Source organism: Aquarana catesbeiana, linkage group LG01, assembly GCF_042186555.1.
Source record: "Aquarana catesbeiana isolate 2022-GZ linkage group LG01, ASM4218655v1, whole genome shotgun sequence".
NCBI classification, from domain to species: Eukaryota; Metazoa; Chordata; class Amphibia; order Anura; family Ranidae; genus Aquarana; species Aquarana catesbeiana.
In genome coordinates, this window is record NC_133324.1 from 89,158,537 (window position 1) to 89,179,275 (window position 20,739).

A 20,739-nucleotide genomic window follows, 5' to 3' on the forward strand; every position below is an offset into this window, starting at 1 on the left:
AGCAATGTGCACGAGAGCCGAGGCTTTCCAGGGACTTTCACTCCTCCTTGGCTCCTGTTGATCACCGCCAGTAAGGGAGGGGCAGGGAAAAGCCACAGCTCTGTGTGTGAATGGACACACAGAGCAGTGGCTCATGAGCGAGCCTGTTCGGGTGCCCCCATAGCAAATGGTTTGCTCTAGGGGGACTAAACAGGAGGGAGGGACCACATCAGGGAATACCGTTTCCATGAAGGGGCCGGCAACAATGCTTAAAGTATAAGTTAACCTTTAAAAAAATATAAATGCACATTTTTTTACTTGGAGCCTGGAAAGAAGGACTCCTGCAGACTTGTCAGTGTATCTGTCTGCTCGTACATCATACTGGCAGGCAGATACACACCGACAGGAAGAAGGAATGAACTAGCAGAGCGCTTAACAGCATTGTGGTAGTTCATTGAAAACTACAAGCCAGAAGCTGCAAAGGCTGTCAGGAGTTGTAGTTCCTCATTCACAAAGCATTATGAATGAATGGGCAGGAAGAGCACCTAATGGCCAAGTTTTTTTCAGAAAGTGTCAGGGGGTGCCCTAAGAAGATGCCCACCCGCTGTCACTGGGGAGGGGGAGAGGCTGCAGCTGCTAGAACATGTTCACCCTAAATAGGGGTGGAACATGTAACGTGTTCCAAAAGGCGAACCTATCCTTTTAATGTTTAGGTGGGTGGTATGTGTCAAGTAAGATACACATGAATGGTAGGACCCAAGGTTTCCCAGTATCACACTGCCTCCTCCGGCTTGTATTCTTCCCATACTGCATCCTGGTGCCATCTCTTCCCCGGGTGACACACAAACACACACATCCAGCCATTGACATGATGTAAAAGAAAACGATCAGACCAGGCCACCTTCTTCCATTGCTCCGTGGTCCAGTTCTAATGCTCACGTGCCCATTGTAGGGGCTTCTGGCTGTGGATATGGATCAGCACGGGCACCCTGACTGGTGTACAGCTACACAGTCCCATGCACAACAATCTTCATTGTTCATTTTTTCTACTTTCAACACACCAACTTCAGGCACAACATGTTTACTTGCTGCCTAACAGCAAGAAACTGCTACTGTGCGGCCCGCATAAATACAGTCCAAGCCATGGATTTCCAAGCTTTTCGGTATGAGGGCCACATTGTACATTATAAAAATATATTCAGGCCAAATAAAAATACCCATTAGGAGGTACCCCCTTACATCACATACCTCCTCATGGTCCCCATTAGAGTGCCCCCTTACATCAGGTTCCCCATCAGACTCCCCCTTACATCAGGTTCCCCATCAGACTCCCCCTTACATCAGGTTCCCCATCAGACTCCCCCTTACATCAGGTTCCCCATCAGACTCCCCCTTACATCAGGTTCCCCATCAGACTCCCCCTTACATCAGGTTCCCCATCAGACTCCCCCTTACATCAGGTTCCCCATCAGACTCCCCCTTACATCAGGTTCCCCATCAGACTCCCCCTTACATCAGGTTCCCCATCAGACTCCCCCTTACATCAGGTTCCCCATCATGGTTCCCCCTTACATGAGAAGCAGAGACATAGTTTGGAGACCTCAGGTCTAAGCTACTGGCCGAGGTAATGAAACTAAGTGGTCTTATTATTTTAACGTATATGCGCACAAGAGGTTTTGCATTTTTCTCCGCTCCAGCAATTTGCCTTAAAAAGGTGTTCTAAAGCTGCAGACAGGATTGTAGCTTTGCACACACAGGAAAGCACAGTGCTGCACATGTAAAGGAGGTTTTACATTGAAGAAAAGGACTGCTCATCGAGCAATATCCCAAGGCACGCTGCGTGTGGGAGGAGCCATCTACACCAACTACAAGGCTGTGAAAAGCACAAGAAAAGCACAAGTACCCAGAGACAGGTCAGAGCTGTGCAGGTCTCCTGGATGTTTGTTTGCTCGGCTGCCATACCAGTTGATTGATTGGCTGATTTACCAGTTGATTGAGTATGAAGTATTTACAAAACATGACAGTGGAATGGACATGGGGATAGGTGGACAGTCAGACATGCCATATATCACTGTGGTAGAGTCCAGAACATTTAAAGAGTAACTCCACTTTTGTTGAGAAAAAAAACACATTCCCCTCTGGATGATCTATGGATGTTTCAGGGATTTTAACAAAATTTGTTGCAGATTCCTAACTTTCCTTTTTCTGAAATAGCTGTTTGTCTGTACTCATGTGAAAAGTGCACCTATATGGGAGTGGTTTTGGAATCATCAGTCAGCTGCTGCACTTGCAGGGCTCTGAGGAACGTGGCGGGATCTGCATCCCTTTAGACGCGATTTCCCTTTGGGAGTATCTCACCAAAAATGTCATTTGGATGCTCAAAAATCGAATTTGTATCTTAGTGCAGACTTCTGGGAAAAGCCAATCACACAAGCAGGAAATTATATATCTGGGGGGCGTTCTGTACACCATCTATGTACAAAACACCTCCAGGTAGCCATATTGCATTATTAAAAATGACCTTTCCTTTTTAATCTGCAGCTCTGTAGTTTTCTGTAAAATGCAATATGGCAACCTGGAGGCAGTCTGTACACAGATGGTGTACAGAACATCCCTCAATGTGTCATTTCCTGCTTGTGTGATTGGCGCACCGATTTATCCCAGAAAACTGCAGTAAGGTACAAATCACATTTCAGGCATCCCCTGCAACAAAAATCTCCCAAAAGGAAATCACATCGAAGGCTCTATGCACACTGGACTTTAAAAAACGGCAGTAGCTTTGCAGTGAGTCTTTCAACTTTTTTTTTTTTTTTTTAACGTTTTTGCAATAGCCTTTTTAAAAAAAAAAAAAAAATTCAGTGGTCAGAAAAACGACTCCTGAACGCGATTTTATGGCATTCAGAAAACAGCCCATAGACTACTCTGCTGATAAAAGTTCAAAAACGTCCATGTGTGCATGCACACATAGGATAACATAGAGAGGAGTTTATGGGCTGTTAAAAAAAAAAAAAAAATATGCCCAAACTCCCAAAAAACGGCCGTTTATGAGCTCCAGTGTGCATGGAGCCTAAATGGATGTAGACCCTGCCACTTTCCTCATTAAAGCCCTGCAGGTGCAGCAGCAGAAAGATAATTATAAAACCACTCCCATTTAGTTTCACTTTCCAGGGGGGGGGGGCGGGGGCACAGAGAAACAAACAGCTATTTCTTTAGAATAACAAAAAGGAATCTGCAACAAAGTGTGTTAAACTTCTTGCAATGCACATAGATCACACAAAGAGGAATATTTTTCTCTTAGCAAAAGTGAAGTTACTCTTTAAACCTGAAAAACACATCCACAGTTCAACTTACTATAACATCCAATGCAAAAGCCAATCTGAATGAAGATTTGCAGAGGATGGCACTCGGCCCACTTATGTATGATGTCTCTATGAAATACAGACCTTTAGGGTGTGTCCTGTTCATATACAAAAAGTACATTAAAACATTTTTTCCACATGTTCTCATATTTACCTCTGCTGAGATCTATTGGAACGTTCTCCTCCCCGCTGTCATTCCGCCCTATTAAAAAGAAAACAAAAAAGAAAATTAGTAGTAGGAACCAAGCGAAGTCTCGGCATCAATACATTTGTATTGAAGGATTTTAAAACATACAGAGAAGATCAGTGTACAATCCAATAATAGTCTGGGGCTGAGGAAACTAAAAAAGTCTACCTTCTCAGTGCCCTCTAATGGAAAATCCCATAAAAACATAATAATAATAAAACATAATAATTGTGCTGTAGTGATCAACTAGGAGGGTAAAGAGAGGTACAAAATAAAGGGGAGGACAGGCCGGGGGAGAGAGGACAGTCGTTTTTCATTCAAGAGATGCCATGTCTTTTATTCTTCATCACCAAAAGGAAGTAGAGGACCACCAAGCATTGGCTAGAACCTGTGTCACCGCCGTAACCAGAAAAGCAAGTTCCTGAGCTACCTTTACCTAAATGAGAGCAGCAGACCATCTAAGCTTACTCCACTACAAAATCTCCTGATGCGAGGACAGGTCCAGCAGAAGTGGAACTGAGGAATATTTAATCAGTGAGGCACACAAGTTATAAAAACCATCAGAGGTTCTAACCCTTCTCCACTGTATTTAAAAAAAAAAAAAAAATTACAGTGTTTATACCTTTAAATTTTATTTTTTAAACTTTTGATAGTTTCATAGATTTATAATGCCGTACCCGTATTGGGAATATTTCCCCTCATTTCCAGTCTCTGTGACCACTTATAGATATAGAAAGAAAGGAAAATCTGAGGCCATCTTTAATAAAAACTGAAAGATAAGACCAACAGAAGATGCAGAGGTAGGCAGCTGAAGATTGCCAAAATGACATTTCAATAAAGGTGGTTTAAAAAAAAAAAAAAAATGCGAACAGTGTGATGCACCACAATCAGTGCATTGGCACTGCAGTGATCCCAATGCTGCATCAAAGCGGCTGGTATGAATAGACCCCTAAGGGCCTGTTGACACTGCCTGCACAATAAACGCTCTTTTTAAAGAAGAGCTCCGCCCCCTGACAAAAACTTTTAATATTCGGGCACTTACCTGTCCAGGGTTCCCGTGATGTCCCCAGCCAATTTTCGGGTCGGATCTCGGGTGCTGCCGCCGCCATTCATGTTAAGGGAAACAGGCAGTGAAGCCTTTGGACTTCACAGCCGGTTCCCTACTGCATTGTGCTTTCTAACTGGTCCGGCAGTGAAGGGAGGAGGAGGGGAGCTGAACTTCTGAGGAACATCGGCACTGTCTCCCGCAAGTGGGAAATGGTACCTGTCAAAAACAGGTACCCCCCGAAAGGTGCCAGATGTGGTATCAGAGGGGGGGGGTTGAGCGGAGGATCCACTTTTGGGTGGAACTGCACTTTAAATGTTTGGGCAGCTGTCAGTTTACAGCTGCAGAGAACTGCGGTGAGGGAGCGGTGTGATGCGCTTTTCAGTGAATTACACTCTTTCACTCTTTTTTTCCTTTTTTAATTTTACAGGAAGTACACAAAGTGACGCTCCGCACAGCAGCACGGTGCGTTGTGACATGCAGTGCTTACCTGTGCGCTGCATTGAAATGCAGCATGTTTACCGCAACTCATTGCACTTCCCACCTGCATTGCAGTATAAACAGGGCACATAGAACATACAGTAACTGTTTTCTATTACTTATTATGGGTATTGCTGTACCACAGTTTCGGCAATCAAAAACGATTGGCTGAAATAGAATGCTGTGCCGAAAGGGAAAAAAAAAAAAAAGTGCAGATAATGGCTGCTGAAAACACCCCCCGATTTTGCATTGCTTATGGTCTGTTTTTTGTAGGTCATGCAACTCAAAACGCAACACAGGTGCATTTTTGATGCGATCTTGCTGCGTTTTCTATGCATTTCAACGGGGAGGTGCGTTTTTGGTTGGGGTTTTTTTTTTGTTTTTTGTTTTTGTTTTTTAAAGCGGGGTTCCACACAAATTTTGAACAATATCTGTATGTATTCTCTTCCTTGCCTAGATGCTGACATGCCGTTTAAAAAAATGTAAATCGCCGTAATTACCTTTTATTTTTCTATTCTTCTTTGCACTTCCTGGTTCTCCTCCCGTGGGAGTAGGCGTGTTTCTAGCCTCTCCCAGACTCCTGGGAGCTAGTTTCAGGCTTCCCAGGATGCCACTGAGCATGTGCGGGAACGAGCGGTGAATGCTGGGAGCACAGCATTCACCGCATCCAGGAAATAAATGCTTGTGGGCTTCAAATGCCCACAATGAAGATGGAAACCGCCTGCAGTGAATAATATAAGTTATTCTTTCTGACAAAATCTGACACAGGCGGACATATTACACACAATATGTGAGTATGTAATGCTGAGAAGAAAAGTTTGTGAATGAACTCAAAAAAAAAAAAAAAACGACAGATAGGTGAACCCCCGCTTTAACTGACCAAATATGCACCCAAAATGCAGCAAGCAGGATTCTTAACACTTCAAAAAGCTGTCGATAATGGCCGACAATAAATTTGTATTTATTTAAATTCATGATATTAATTGAAAAGTCGAATAGAATACAATTACCATATTTATCTGCGTATAACACGCCCCCCCAATTTAAGAGGGAAGTTTCAGGGAAATTTTTTTTTTTTTTTTTAAATAAACCACTTTGAAGCAAAATAAAGGTCAGTGAGCATCAATGCAGCCTGATCTGTGCCCATCTGCAGCATTGCTCCTCACTCCAGCCTGATCAGTGTCCATTTGCAGCCTTGCCAAAATATAGGCTGCCGAGGGGAAGGAGGGGACGAGCGCTGCAGAAATAGAGCCGGATCTCCTGTGTACTCGGCTTGGCGTCACGCCCAGTCCCGCCCCTTGGCCCGGATCCTATGATGGACATGTCGGTCCAATGCTGGGATGTCAATGCTAGGAGCCGTCCCTTCCGCAGCGCTCATCCCCTCCTACCCTTCTGTGGCAGCCTATATCAGCGTATAATTGGCACACACGATTTTCCCCCTAATTTAAGGGGGAAACAGTGCATGTTATACAACGATAAATACGGTTTTTATAAAGAAAAATGTATATTTAAAAAAAAAAAATCAATTTTGGTTTTGGCCGAGTGCTTCCAGAATTTTTGGTACCGGAATTTTAATTTCGGTGCACCACCAATTACAGGTACTTGTATAGTGCCGTCAATTTACACAGCACATACATATATACATATATAAAAAACATTCACATCAGAGATTCGGTGCCTAGGCCGGGGAATCCCCACACCCCTGTACAAACATCCAAAGCAGAAATTAAGCCGATAACTCCTTAGTAATATCCTTCATTTGGCTACATCATATACACACATATATAGTGTTTATGATGTAGCCAAAAAAAAAAAAAAAAGATATTACCAAGGAGTTATCAGGTTGCCGGTGTTCTGTCAGATTAGTGATGAAGATATTTGCCAGCACACCATGGAATGACATAAATAGCGTTCAAACGGATAATTTATTGCATGGTCACAGCACAAGGAGAGTGTAATGTTTCAGAGTCATGCAGGACCCCTTCGTCAGGCATGAGAAGGGGTCCTGCGTGACTCCGAAATGTTGCACTCTCCTTGTGTTGTGATCATGCAATAAATTATCAGTTTGGACGCTATTTATGTCGTTCCATGGTGTGCTGGCAAATATCTTCATTGTGACGAACTACCCAGCTGGTTGTTGCTGCAGCTCCAAAATTTGAGAGCTCATCCAGCAATGTGTGCGATGGGAATATGAAGTATGACCTGTCAGATTAGCGAACCTGCGCATGCATTCCATCGCTATCAGGTTTGATAATGTAACAGATTCTGACTAATGCAGTCAGAAGGCGGCAGTGGACATCTTATTACACTCAGCTACGTCTTGAATTTCACAGAAATTTTAGCAATAAATTCAGGGTATATAAATATAGTTTATTGACATCTGTGATGCTGTTTGGATGTTTTGTTTTGAATGCCTAAAGGTTCAGCACTGAGCAGTGCAGGGTGTACCAACATGGCCTCCACCACCTTCCTACTGCTGGCGTCCAGCTTCTTTCAAAATGTAACATCAAAACAGCATCACAGATATCAATATACTACGATAAATAAAAATCTTGCGAGCTACCAATAATTTGTTAGGCTGAAAGCCTTGAAAGAAGCATCCTGTTAATGCAAGGAAATGTAATAATGCCTTTCAGCTGCTGACACCAGTCACACTCCCATATGTTGTGTTTAAATCAAACAATTATATATAATGTGCAGCCTGTGCAAATCTCTCTACATAATACTGAAAACTAAAGGCTCAAACCTGCTATAAATCCATAAAGTGCAAAAATAAATAAATGTTGTGTCCCACTACGTAAATTAATCTGCTACAATATAACACAACACAATGAATATAAAATAATTCCAATTCATATGGTGCAAATACAAAAGAATATATAAAAATATAGAATATTTAAATATGTGCTGGAAAATATTCCAGTGCAATAAATCAATGTGAACAAATTTTACACATAAAAAAATTCAATCTTTAAATGAGTGATCGATCCATATATAGTGCTTCCAAAGAAAACTCCTCAGTGACTAGTGATAGTGCTTCAGAATGAAACTCCTGGTGACTTTTCACACGTGCCCCCCCGCCACCCGCATGATTGCGCTCACCTCAGGGGATGTGACCGCACAGTTACGTTTGGTCAGACAAGTAGTAGAAGGCCCCTTTCACACATGCGGACCGTTCAGATCCGCCTGTCAGTTTTTTCAGGCGGATCTGAGCGGTCGCTCCATACAGCTCTTTGGAGCATCGGATGTCAGCAGTGACATGTCCGCTAACATCTGATCCACAAAATCCAGACGGATGGATGTCCTATTTTCCATCCGTCTGGCCGGTCGGATGAAAACGGACAGGCGGTCCGTAATCATCCGATCCCCCCATAGGGGAGAGTGGACTCTCTGACAGGTCCGTCCCTGCACAGAGTGCAGAGACAGACTTATCATCCGCTGGCTCAGCAGGGATCAACGGAGCGAGCAAGAAAGTGGAGGAGTAAAAACGGACAGCCTCATGTGAAAGGAGCCGAACTGTCATTGGATTGGATCTCTGAACACGGCTGCTAGAGACACAGAACCTTTGCCTCCAATACTGGGAGATTAGTTTTTGTTCACAAGATAGAGATATATATCTATATATCTATATATATCTATCTATCTATATATATATCTATATATACACACACATATATTAAAATTATTATTATTTAAAGGTACTTATATAGTGCCATCAATTTACACAGCGCTTTACATATACATTCAAATCAGTCCCTACACTCAAGGAGCTTACAATCTAAGGTCCCTAACTCACATTCATACATTCACATACTAGGGCCAATTTAGACAGAAGCCAATTAACCTACCAGCATGTCTTTGGAGTGTGGGAGGAAACCGGAGTACCCGGAGGAAACCCACGCAGGCACAGGGAGAACATGCAAACTCCAGGCAGGTAGTGTCGTGGTTGGGATTCGAACCAGCGACCCTTCGTACTGCTAGACTAGAGTGCTATCCAATTATATATATATATATATGCGCTGGTAGCACCTACAGCATGTGAGTACATTGACATATTTTATACAATAAATTTGGAGTTTATATATATGATCCGGGACAACCATATAGAAGCGCCTGAGGCTACACAGAGTCCATTAACCTTGAGCCCAATGACAGTTCTACTGCTTGTCTGACCATGCGGTCACATCACCTGAGATGAGCGCAATCACACGGGGGGGGGGAGAGAGAGCACGTGTGAAAAGTCATCAAGAGTTTCATTCTAAAGCACTATCACAAGTCACTGAGGAGGAGTTTTCTTTGGAAGCACTATTTGATTGATATATATATATATATATATATACACACACACACACACACACACACACACATATATATATACACAGTATATCTATCTCTCAATCGATCATTTAAGGATTGGATTTTTTTTTTATGTGTAAAATTTGTTCACATTTATTGCACTGGAATATTTATAGCACATATATAGCACCATCCATCCTTGAATTTTCTTTGGAAGCACTATATATAGATCGATCGTTTAAGGTTGGAGGAGGATGAGGTCAGGGCATATAAAGTTCTACATGTCTGGATCTGATTTGCAGCTAAACAGTGGAAGTACTCTCTGCTCATGCATGATTTCACTATTCGCTGTTTGAATTGCCCAGTTTTATGACTTGGGTTATATTGTTTCTGTTTTAAGTAAACCCATCAAACACGCGTGCAATGAGAATTTCATGTGACAGTTATCATGTGATGTGAGCCTTGAAGGCGCAGACATTCAGAAAACCAGTCTGCACCACAGAAAACCACCTGCAAGGAGCCGACCTCCTGCACTGGAGGAGAGAGGACATTCTACAAACACAGGACAAGGTCTAATATTTCCAGAATGAAGGGATTATCTCTCTGCTGCCTGTAAACTCTTCCATACAGGGCAGAGCTCCGTCATCACAAACAAGACCTGCAAACTGCTCTCCGGCCCTGTTATCAGCCAATGAAGAGCACATGGAGAAGTGCAATCCAATGACAAAATGAAAGAAAACCCTTACAGTATAATGAGTAACAACAGTGCTGTAATATAAGACTCCGGCATGACTCACCCCTTCACAACACACGGCCTTGTGGGAAATAAAAGGATACGTGTGCTGCAACAATTGCCATTGTTCTGAAAGCCGACTATTACATGGAGATTAAAAGGGAAAACACGTACAAAGAGCTCACACAGTGCAAATTTCCAAAACTAAAAAAAATGGAGAATTTTAGTGAATATCTCCAGATCTTTTTTTTTTTTCCAAAAGGAAAACTGGCCAAAAATAGTAAAAGAAAAAAAAAAAGTTATATATACTTTAGCTGTATATCTCATGCCATTAGCATGACTCATCACAAGAGAAAAAAAAAATTCCCCTACTTGTGGCGTTCATAGCGATACCACAAAATGTGTATATTACTTGTGCTACCAGCGCACCACCAGGACACATTGTTAAAATCCTTTTTATACTCCACACATTGACTACGAATAACATTTGTTTGTTTTTTTTAATCTAAACCAGGGTTCTCAAAACATTCTAAACAAAGGGCGCTCTACTGTCCTTCAGACTTTAAGGGGACCCAAATTGTGGTCAGTGAGAGTAGAAAATGCCCTGCCAAAAATGGGAGCAAGCAATGCCCCATCATTAACATCAGTGTGAGGAATAGCGCCCCCATCGCTGGGCTCGGGGCAAGGAATAGCGCCCCCATCGCTGGGCTCGGGGCAAGGAATAGCGCCCCCATCGCTGGGCTCGGGGCAAGGAATAGCGCCCCCATCGCTGGGCTCGGGGCAAGGAATAGCGCCCCCATCGCTGGGCTCGGGGCAAGGAATAGCGCCCCCATCGCTGGGCTCGGGGCAAGGAATAGCGCCCCCATCGCTGGGCTCGGGGCAAGGAATAGCGCCCCCATCGCTGGGCTCGGGGCAAGGAATAGCGCCCCCATCGCTGGGCTCAGGGCAAGGAATAGCCCCCCATCGCTGGGCTCAGGGCAAGGAATAGCCCCCCATCGCTGGGGTCAGTGGAAGGAATAGCCCCCCCATCGCTGGGGTCAGTGGAAGGAATAGCCCCCCATCGCTGGGGTCAGTGGAAGGAATAGCCCCCCCATCGCTGGGGTCAGTGGAAGGAATAGCCCCCCCATCGCTGGGGTCAGTGGAAGGAATAGCCCCCCATCGCTGGGGTCAGTGGAAGGAATAGCCCCCCATCGCTGGGGTCAGTGGAAGGAATAGCCCCCCCATCGCTGGGGTCAGTGGAAGGAATAGCCCCCCATCGCTGGGGTCAGTGGAAGGAATAGCCCCCCATCGCTGGGGTCAGTGGAAGGAATAGCCCCCCATCGCTGGGGTCAGTGGAAGGAATAGCCCCCCATCGCTGGGGTCAGTGGAAGGAATAGCCCCCCATCATTGGGGTCAGTGGAAAGAATAGCCCCCCCCATCGTTGGTGTCAATGGGAGGAATAGCGCCCCATGATTCTTAATGGCCTTCACACATCAGAATATGCGGTGCTGTTCTATTCGGCCGCGTTTAAAAAAAAAAAAAAAGAAAAGGGGTCAAGGACTTTTTGTACAGCAGCCCATTCAAATAAATGACCTGCCGTGCCTGCACAAAAGCAAACCGCACCATTGACAATAGTGTGACCCGAGCCTTTTACCTTTTTTTTTTCTGTTTACATTTTTCTCTGCTGGTTATCTTTTCTCCATTTAGAGGAAGAAGGGGAAACATTTTAGGGCTCATTCACATGTACAGCTATTATTGTCGTCCCTATTATTGCCACCCCTCTGATAAGCAAAAAAGAAATCAACTGTTTCAACCATCAAAATGCAAACCCACCATACCGCAACGGCGCAACCGCAAGCATTTCATATACTTGCAGGGCGATTGCGGCACAGCCCCGTTTACATGAATTTGGTGGTTGCAGGGAAGAAAATTGCGTCGTCTATGGCCTACCTAAAGCCCCCGTACACAAGGGCTGAATGTCAGGTGACATTGGCCGATTCAATAAAAACTGGCAGGGAATTCGGCCTGTGTGTGCTGTAGCCGGTCCGATAGAAGCTTGCCATTCTGCTGGCTTCGTGTCAAAAGGGCACGACGGAAAAAGATCTGGCTCCCCACACAGCCAATGACAGAGAGCGGTGTGTTCTGGCATCCCCCTGTCAGAACACAATAGAACAGCAGGGGAGATCTGAGCTGACAGTTTTTTTTTCGTTCAGACGCTGGGTTGAACAAAAAAAAATAAAAATTTACAGTTTATAGCACCAAATCCCTTCAATGTACATAGATAACCTGGGCTTTAATCTGTAACTTAGGGCAAAGTCAGATCTGACAAGAAGAGTGGAGAATTGTTGTGCATTTGTTCCCTTCTCTATGCAGAGAGTCCTCTTCACACTACATGCAGCACTTGTGGAAAATGATGTTACCTCCCCTCCACCCACACTCCTGTCAAGGGGCATCCTCCTCTACTGCGTTGCTTACCTGAGCTTGTGAGGAAAGTCATGCAAATCACTAAAATCGGGCATTTGCTTACACGTGGCAAAATACGGGTTAACTATTGAACCTTACGAGCAGGTTTTACCACGTAAACAACATTTATCACACTGAGATCACAAAGCAGAACGGTGCCCACAGACAGCCAGCAGACGAAACCTGACCTGAAGCATCTGTAATGAGCCAAGTGACAACTGGCCAAAGCAGGGCTGTCACCAGGGGGCAGTACTTTGATGTCAGTGTCACTTCAAGCCCTGGCTCTGTTCCTCTACCACAAACATGTTTTGAAAGCATCTTCTCCCCACTAAAAGGAAGTGGGCTCAAAACTAGACTTGTACAGTGGGTGCTCTCTACTTCTCTTCAGTGTAAACAACTCTGAATGAAAATGTGTCACCACCCCGAAAAAAACAGGCAGGCCTGTAGTAAACGGTAACAGCAATAAAAATCAGAGAGCCTAATCTGACATATTGATGCTCTAAGCAAATAAGATATCTAACTAAATAGTAGGGCTGAAACAACTAATCGATTAATCGGCAACTAATCGATTATGAAAATAATCGATTACTATTTTCATAATCGATTAATCGGCCAGTAACATAATGGGGTTAAAAAAAAATAAAATGAGCCCTTTATAGTACAAAAAGAGCAAATAATCGCTACTGTAAATACTTTCACAGTTCTACAGTAAAAAAATGAACCCCTTACAGTAGTGATTATCTGCTTTTTTTTGTACTTTAAAGGGCTAATTTTATTTTTTTTAACCCCATTATTTTACTAAACGTCTTAGACCTGGTTCACATCGGTGTGTGTTTTTTGGTGCTTTTTGCAGAAACGCACTACAGTTCATTTACATGGTTTCCTATGGGACACGTTCACATCTATCCTTTTTTCAGCCGCTGCATGTTTGGAAAGGGTCAGGGACTTTTTTTAAATGCAAAATTGTGCTTTTTTGGTTCAATATACTTCAATGGAGAAGCTGCAGAAAAGCATGTAATGCGTTTTTGCAGCAATTTGTGTTTTTTAATCTGCCCAACAACAAATTGGCCAAAAAAATGCAAAAACGCAAATTGCAGCAAAATCACGTGTGCAAAAATCAAAAAGCACTGCAGAAACAGATCACAAGCAAACTGCATAGGTGTGTACCGAGCCTTATGTTGGCCACACTGATCAATTTTCAGACGAGAATATTCATACGAAAAATCTTTGTACATTCGCTGAATGAAAGAATGCTGTTTGAAATTTTCACTTGCTTTTAACATTTCTGTTTAAAATGAATGTAATCTCTGAATGAAAACCACATACACTGTCTGAAAATTCCTTTGACCAAGAAGTTTTCTATTATTATTTCCAAATTTTCCCGTCGCTGTGGTTGAAAATGAACGTCAATTTGACCTCACTAACAATTAGAAAATCGAAAACGAACGTTCTTAAAATTACATTTCTTTTTTGAAGGAAGACATTGTTTGTTTCTTTTTAATACAAAAATTTGATCTGAGTCTGATATTTACTCTTTAATAGTATATACAGTATATCTCTTCTGTCTGTTATTCTCAGAGTAGATTAGAGATTTTGCTCTCTTAACCATATAGTTGGTTATTTATATTTACCACTGCATAGAGATATTTAAGAATAAATTGCCTTTTTTTAAAAAAAAACTTTACATATTAACTAAAATTATACACCTCACTTATTTTTTTTGATGTTATTAACCGATTAATCGAAACAATAATCGGCCAACTAATCGATTATGAAAATAATCGTTAGTTGCAGCCCTACTAAATAGTGTGAAAATGCTGCTAGATCTAAAGTGAACACAATGCACAAAAAAGTATAACTAAGAGAAAGGTGATGTGCTCAATTTCTTAAAGTGATAGAAACTAAAATTCCAGTGAATACAATAATAAAGTCCAATAAAGTGAAATGCAACCAAAATGTCCAAACAAGTGAAATTGCTCTTCTGAAAAGTGATAACAGGTTCTTAATATGTAAATCTTCGCAAAAAGCTGCATGCTCACAGAGCGTTTACCTCCATTAGAGGGGTATAACGAGCCTTGAAAGTATCCTGTAGTGGGGGTGGGTACACTGTGGTAGGACTCCGGTTGATGGCTGTACCGGGAGGCGTTTTCAAGATGCTAGTGATGTCCAGCCAGGTTGTAGTCTCACTACACTGATGGTCCGCTGCTCCTTCAGACCCTTCATTGACTTGGTGCCACTCTGGTTCTGACCTTTTTAACAGCTGCAGATTCTCATTCTCCCTCTTAACTGTGTGAGGAGAGACAGTTAAGAGGGAGAATGAGAATCTGCTGCTGTCGGAACCGGAGTGGCACCAATCAATGAAGGGTCTGAAGGAGTAGCGGACCATCAGTGTAGTGAGACTACAACCTGGCTGGACATCTCTAGCATCTTGAAAACACCTCCCGGTACAGCCATCAACCGGAGTCCTATCGCGGTGTACCCACCCCCACTACAGGATACTTTAAAAGCTCGTTATACCCCTCTAATGGAGGTAAGCGCTCTGTGAGCATTCAGCTTTTTGCGAAGATTTACATATTAAGAAGAACCTGTTATCACTTTTCAGAAGAGCAATTTCACTTATTTGGACATTTTGGTTGCGTTTCACTTTATTGGACTTTAGAATTGTATTGACTGGAATTTTACATGGATGTAAGCAAGCCTGGGCCTACACAAAACCACACAGCCCAGGGACAATTTAATGCAATGTATTTTGCCATTATTGGAGTAAATTCATGAAAATACAGGGAGGAAATGCAAAACAAGGATAGAGGGTGAGCTAAATGAACTAATGGAGATATCCCTGCAATAAAGAAAAGCAGCAGGCTGGCCATAGACAGTTCGAATTCAGCCAGCTCAGCAGGAACCCGCCTGAGATTCAAACCCAGTGTGGTCAGACTGAATGTACCACGTTGATCGATCGATCAACTTGGGTACAACCAGCCTGCCGGATTCACTTGCAACTATTGCTGGTGACTGCTATAGCCACTAGCAATAATCACTGTCTTCTCCCGGCAGGGATGGTTTCCAGACAATTGCCAGGCAGGAGGGATTCTCCAGTCAGCAGTGTCTGTGTTAACGAAGGAATGGTGTCAATTTGTACTGTCTATTGCCTGCCTTAGTCTGGACTGGCATCCGTGCGGGTGGTGCGCCTCAAATTTGCGCAGACACAGCAGCACATTCATTTGAAGAGCTACGGTACCTACGTTTTCCCACATGGAAAAAGTCCCTGATCCTGTTTTTTAAGAACTCATTCACATGAAACCACACAGCACTCTGACACTGTGCAGTTTCACTCACCCAAAAACAAGTCACATTTTCTGATGCAAGGGGGTGCCAGTAAGAGTTAAAGAGGAAGTAAACCTCCCTGTATTGTGTGTACCTATAGACAAGCCTAAAAGAAGGCTTACCTACAGTGCCTTGTAAAGGTATTCATACCCCATGAAATTTTACACATTTTGTCATGTTACAACCAAAAACTTGAATTTATTTTGTTATTTAATGTGATAGACCAACACAAAGTGGCATATAATTGCGAAGTGGGAGGAAAATGACTTAATGGTTTTCAAATTTTTTTTACAAATAAATGTGAGGTATGTATTTGTATTCAGCCCCCCCAGTCAATACTTTGTAGAACCACCTTTCACTGCAATTACAGCTGCAAGTCTTTTTGGGGATGTCTCTACCAGCTTTGCACATCTAGAGAGTGACATTTTTGCCCATTCTTCTTTGCAAAATAGCTCAAGCTCTGTCAGATTGGATGGAGAGCGTCTGTGAACAGCAATTTTCAAGTCTTGCCACAGATTCTCAATTGGTCTGGACTTTGACTGAGCCATTCTAACACATGAATATGCTTTGATCTAAACCATTCCATTGTAGCTCTGGCTGTATGTTTACGGTCGTTGTCCTGCTGGGAGGTGAACCTCCGCCCCAGTCTTTTGCAGACTAACAGGTTTTCTTCTAAGATTGCCCTGTATTTGGCTCCATTCATCTCATCAACTCTGAACAGCTTCCCCGTCTCTGCTGAAGAAAAGCATCCCCGCAACATGATGCTGCCACCACCATATTTCACAGTGGGGGATGGTGTGTTCAGGGTGATGTGCAGTGTTAGTTTTCCGCCACACATAGCGTTTTGCTTTTGGTCTCATCTGACCAGAGTACCTTCTTCCACGTTTGCTGTGTCCCCCACATGGCTTCTCGCAAACAAGACTTTTTATGACTTTCTTTCAAACAATGGCTTTCTTCTTGACACTCTTCAATAAAGGGCAGATTTGTGGAGTACATGACCAATAGTTGTCCTGTGGACAGATTCTCCCACCTGAGCTGTGAATCTCTGCAGCTCCTCCAGAGTTACCATGGGCCTCTTGGCTGCTTCTCTGATTAATGCTTTCCTGTCAGTTTAGGTGGACGGCCATGTCTTGGTAGGTTTGTAGTTGTGCCATACTTTTTCCATTTTTGAATGATGGATTGAACAGTGCTCTGTGAGATGTTCAAAGCTTGGGATTTTTCACAACTTTATCCCTGACCTGATTGCAATCCTGTTTTTAGGAGGACTGGCAGGATTGCAATGACTTTTTCAATATAATTATTTCACGATATTCTTCCAGTGAATTAGGATGTCACATTGCTCCTACTGTTAACATCTAACATCGTACCATCTCTGTACTTGGCATCAATGAGTGAATCCACAAGCCGGCCCCCACTGTACTGAAAAAGACCCTTGATTATTTCCCCACCCCTAAATAGTGTATCCACACCTCCAAGATCTTAAGTGGGTTTACCATCATCACCCCAATTATATTCTGAAGTGGATCCGCATATTTCACCAGCTGACTTCAACCCCGAGGTGATGCACAAATTGGATGTCATTCATCCATGTGTACCCACATTGTAGATTAATGTATGCAATTATTATCTCATGACATCCTCTCTGTGCATCACAATTAGGCGTCCAGATGTCCTGTTTTTAAAGATTATGTGTTGTTATGTTACATGTGTGTCTGTTTGCAAGAAATGCACTGCATAAAAGTGTTGTTGTTGGTGCAATTTATGACTAGGAATGCACCAAAGCCATTTTTTTTTTTTTTTATGGAGTGCCGATACTTTTTTTTTTACTCGCCGACACCAACTACCGATTCCCATACGCAACCGTTTTGTTTTCACTTTAGCTGTCAGCAATGGTACAAAGCATTGAGAAGTTATTTACAAACTAAATAAATCAATTTTTTTTTTTTTGCGCTTTTTCAATGTGAAATGTGTAAATATATGTTAATTGTATATGTGTAAAAATATTCATTAACAAAGCAAAAAAAAAAAAAGTTTTAATTATCATTTATAAAAAAAAAAAAAAAAAAAAAAAGCAAGAAAATTAAATGGAGAATAGGGCGTTAATTAAGGCTAAGTAGAGTAAATTAAGGGTTAATAAGGGGTTAAACAGAGGAACATTTATTCATTCCTTTGATCTGCAGATGAAGAAACAGAAAGATACAAAAATAAACAATGTTTCTTTTTATTTTAGTGTTTCAGCAGTTGAGCAATGTTGTTAAACATTGCTGGCTGCTTTTTTTGACATCTCCAATTACAGGACTTCTTTAGCACTTCTGCTGTCAACAGAGGAGACCCACTGAAAGCTCAAAGAACCAAGCTTGAAAGTATCGGTTTCAGGTATCGGTGCATTTGCATGTGCAAATACTCGGTATCAGCACCGAAACTAGTATCGGTGCAACCCTATTTATGACAATGCAAAGCTGCACACTTGAGTAGGAGTATTGTACTCCAATGATTATATTGTTTGATATCAATAAAATACTTTTTTGAATATACATACTTCTAACATTGCCCTTTGTTACCAAAGTAACCTCTTTGTACACCCAGTGACTCACTGGGATAGTCTGTATGCTGTTGTCAAGGTTATGGTGACAACACCTTACTGGTGAGTGGCTAAGGAGTACCCCCCAATTTTGTAGTGAACCTTTACCGTACCAGTTTTTGTACTCCTCAAAAAACTCCACTCCTTTGGTCTCTGTGACTGTACTCGTCGCTGGTTCTCATCCTACCTATCCCACCGCTCCTTCAGTGTCACTTACAACTCTACTTCCTCCTTTCCTCTTCCTTTCTCCATGGGGGTCCCCCATGGTTCTGTTCTTGGACCTCTCCTTTTCTCAATCTACACCACCTCCATGGGTCAGTTGATTGCCTCCCATGGCTTTCAATATCATCTGTACGCTGATGACACCCAAATCTATCTCTCCATTTCTCTCCTCACGCATCACCAACTTACTAGCAGACATATCAGCCTGGATGTCACATCGCTTCCTGAAACTCAGCGTAGCCAAAACCGAGCTCACGAGGTTTCCTCTCCCAGGTACCACTTCCCCTGATTTCTCTGTCAATATCAACGGCTCAACTATCAACTTGTCCCCCCACGCCAAGATCCTAGGTGTAATCCTGGACTCTGAACTAACCTTTCGGCCCCACATCCTATCGCTATCCAAAACCTCCGCAACATCTCCAAGATACGCCCCTTCCTAACCAATGTCACCACAAAGCTTCCATACCTGGTCATCTCTCGCCTCGACTACTGCAACTTCCTCCTCACTGGCTTACCTCTAAAACAGGCTATCCCCACTTAAGTCCATCATGAACGCTGCTGCCCGGTTCATCCACCTCACAAACTGCTCAGCGTCTGCTATACCCCTCTGCCAATCCCTCCATTGGCTGCCACTCAACCAACTAATTAAATTCCAGATACTAACAATAACTTACAAAGCCATCCACAACCTGACCCCCAGCTACATCACTAACCTAGTCCTAGTATCTAAAAAGTCAGATTTTTCATTTGAGGACTCTGGGGTCCTTAAGGATCAGATGGATAGGAAAGCTGACTCTTTATTACGTAAGGCCCGGGATGCCTCTGCTTTTTCTTTAAGGCCTGCTGTAGCGTCTACCTGTGTTGCTAGTAATTTAGATGTGTGGGTCCAACGTCTGGATGACCTGCTCTCCTCCGACACCCCCATAGAGGAGATCAGGAATTCTCTACCCCTTATTGCCAAGTCAGTTGCTTTTTTGGCTGATACGGCAGCAGATTCAGTAAAATCTGTTGCCAGAACATCAGCACTCATTAATTCAGCTCAATGGGCCATCTGGCTGAAATATTGGGAAGGTGATCTTGCCTCCAAGAATAAACTTTGTGGCATATCCTTTGAGGGCAAGCTCTTATTCGGTTCTTCCCTAGAGGAAGTCCTAGCTCGTTCCTCGGAGAAGAGTAAACGGTTTCCATCTTCTCAAAAGAATAAGCCCCAGAAAAAGAGGCCTTTTCGTGTCTTTGAGAACAAAGTTAATTTTAAGACAAATAGGCAACAGGCAAAGAAGAAGTGGTCCTTTAACAAAGACATGCAAAAAGGGGGGGCACTCTTTGCTCCTTCAGCCCCTACCAAAAATTCCCGGTGACGCCAGAGCGGGGGTAGGAGGGAGATCGTCCCATTTCATCAAGGAATGGGCAGAGATTACCAGTAATCCTTTTATCCTCCAAATGATAGAAAAAGGTTACAGGTTGGAATTCAAAAGCCCCCAACCCCAGAGGTTTTTTCTTACCCATCTGCCGAGGGACCAAGACAGACGGCAGGCCATGGTGAATCTGATTGTGATGTGGGAAACGGAGGGGGTTATTTCTCCGGTTCCGGAAGATTAAAAATTCAGAGGATTTTATGCTCAAATTATTCTGGTAAGAAAGGCTTCCGGCGGGTTTAGGATAGTCATCAATTTAAGCGTCCTGAACAGATTCATAGTCTACAGATGATTCCGTATGGAAAACATTTATTCTGTAAGGAACCTGTTTTACAAGGAGTATTCAGGGTAACCCTGGATCATCAGGACGCTTACCTTCATGTACCAATCTGCCAGTATTATCAAAAGTTTCTCAGATTTGCAGTTCTCAAAGTCATGGCCTACTTTCGAATACAGAGGGTAGCTATCGTTCCATATTTAGACGATTTTTTGGTCTTTGCCTGAGAGAAAGACCCTTGTTCAGGATCAGCAAATACAAACTTTACCAGCGCATTCAGATCAACACATAAAAATGTCCTCCTTAACATTCTGTGCATATGAAAACTGTGAGCCTGTTCCCAATCTGGGTAAATGGCATAAGATTGTTGCAATAATCCTATTTCCCCCTCGCCACACC

The 20,739-nt window shown here is 42.9% G+C and overlaps 1 protein-coding gene across 2 annotated transcripts in view; it reads right to left on the reverse strand.

The window, feature by feature from the left end:
- RICTOR (RPTOR independent companion of MTOR complex 2) overlaps window positions 1-20,739 on the reverse strand; it is a 214,245-nt gene that overhangs the window by 180,012 nt on the left and 13,494 nt on the right. For both annotated transcript variants that reach the window (XM_073621546.1, XM_073621535.1), the window contains exon 2: window positions 3,493-3,540. In XM_073621546.1, coding sequence (XP_073477647.1) covers window positions 3,493-3,540 — 48 coding nt within the window. The remainder of the gene's footprint in view (window positions 1-3,492; window positions 3,541-20,739) is intronic.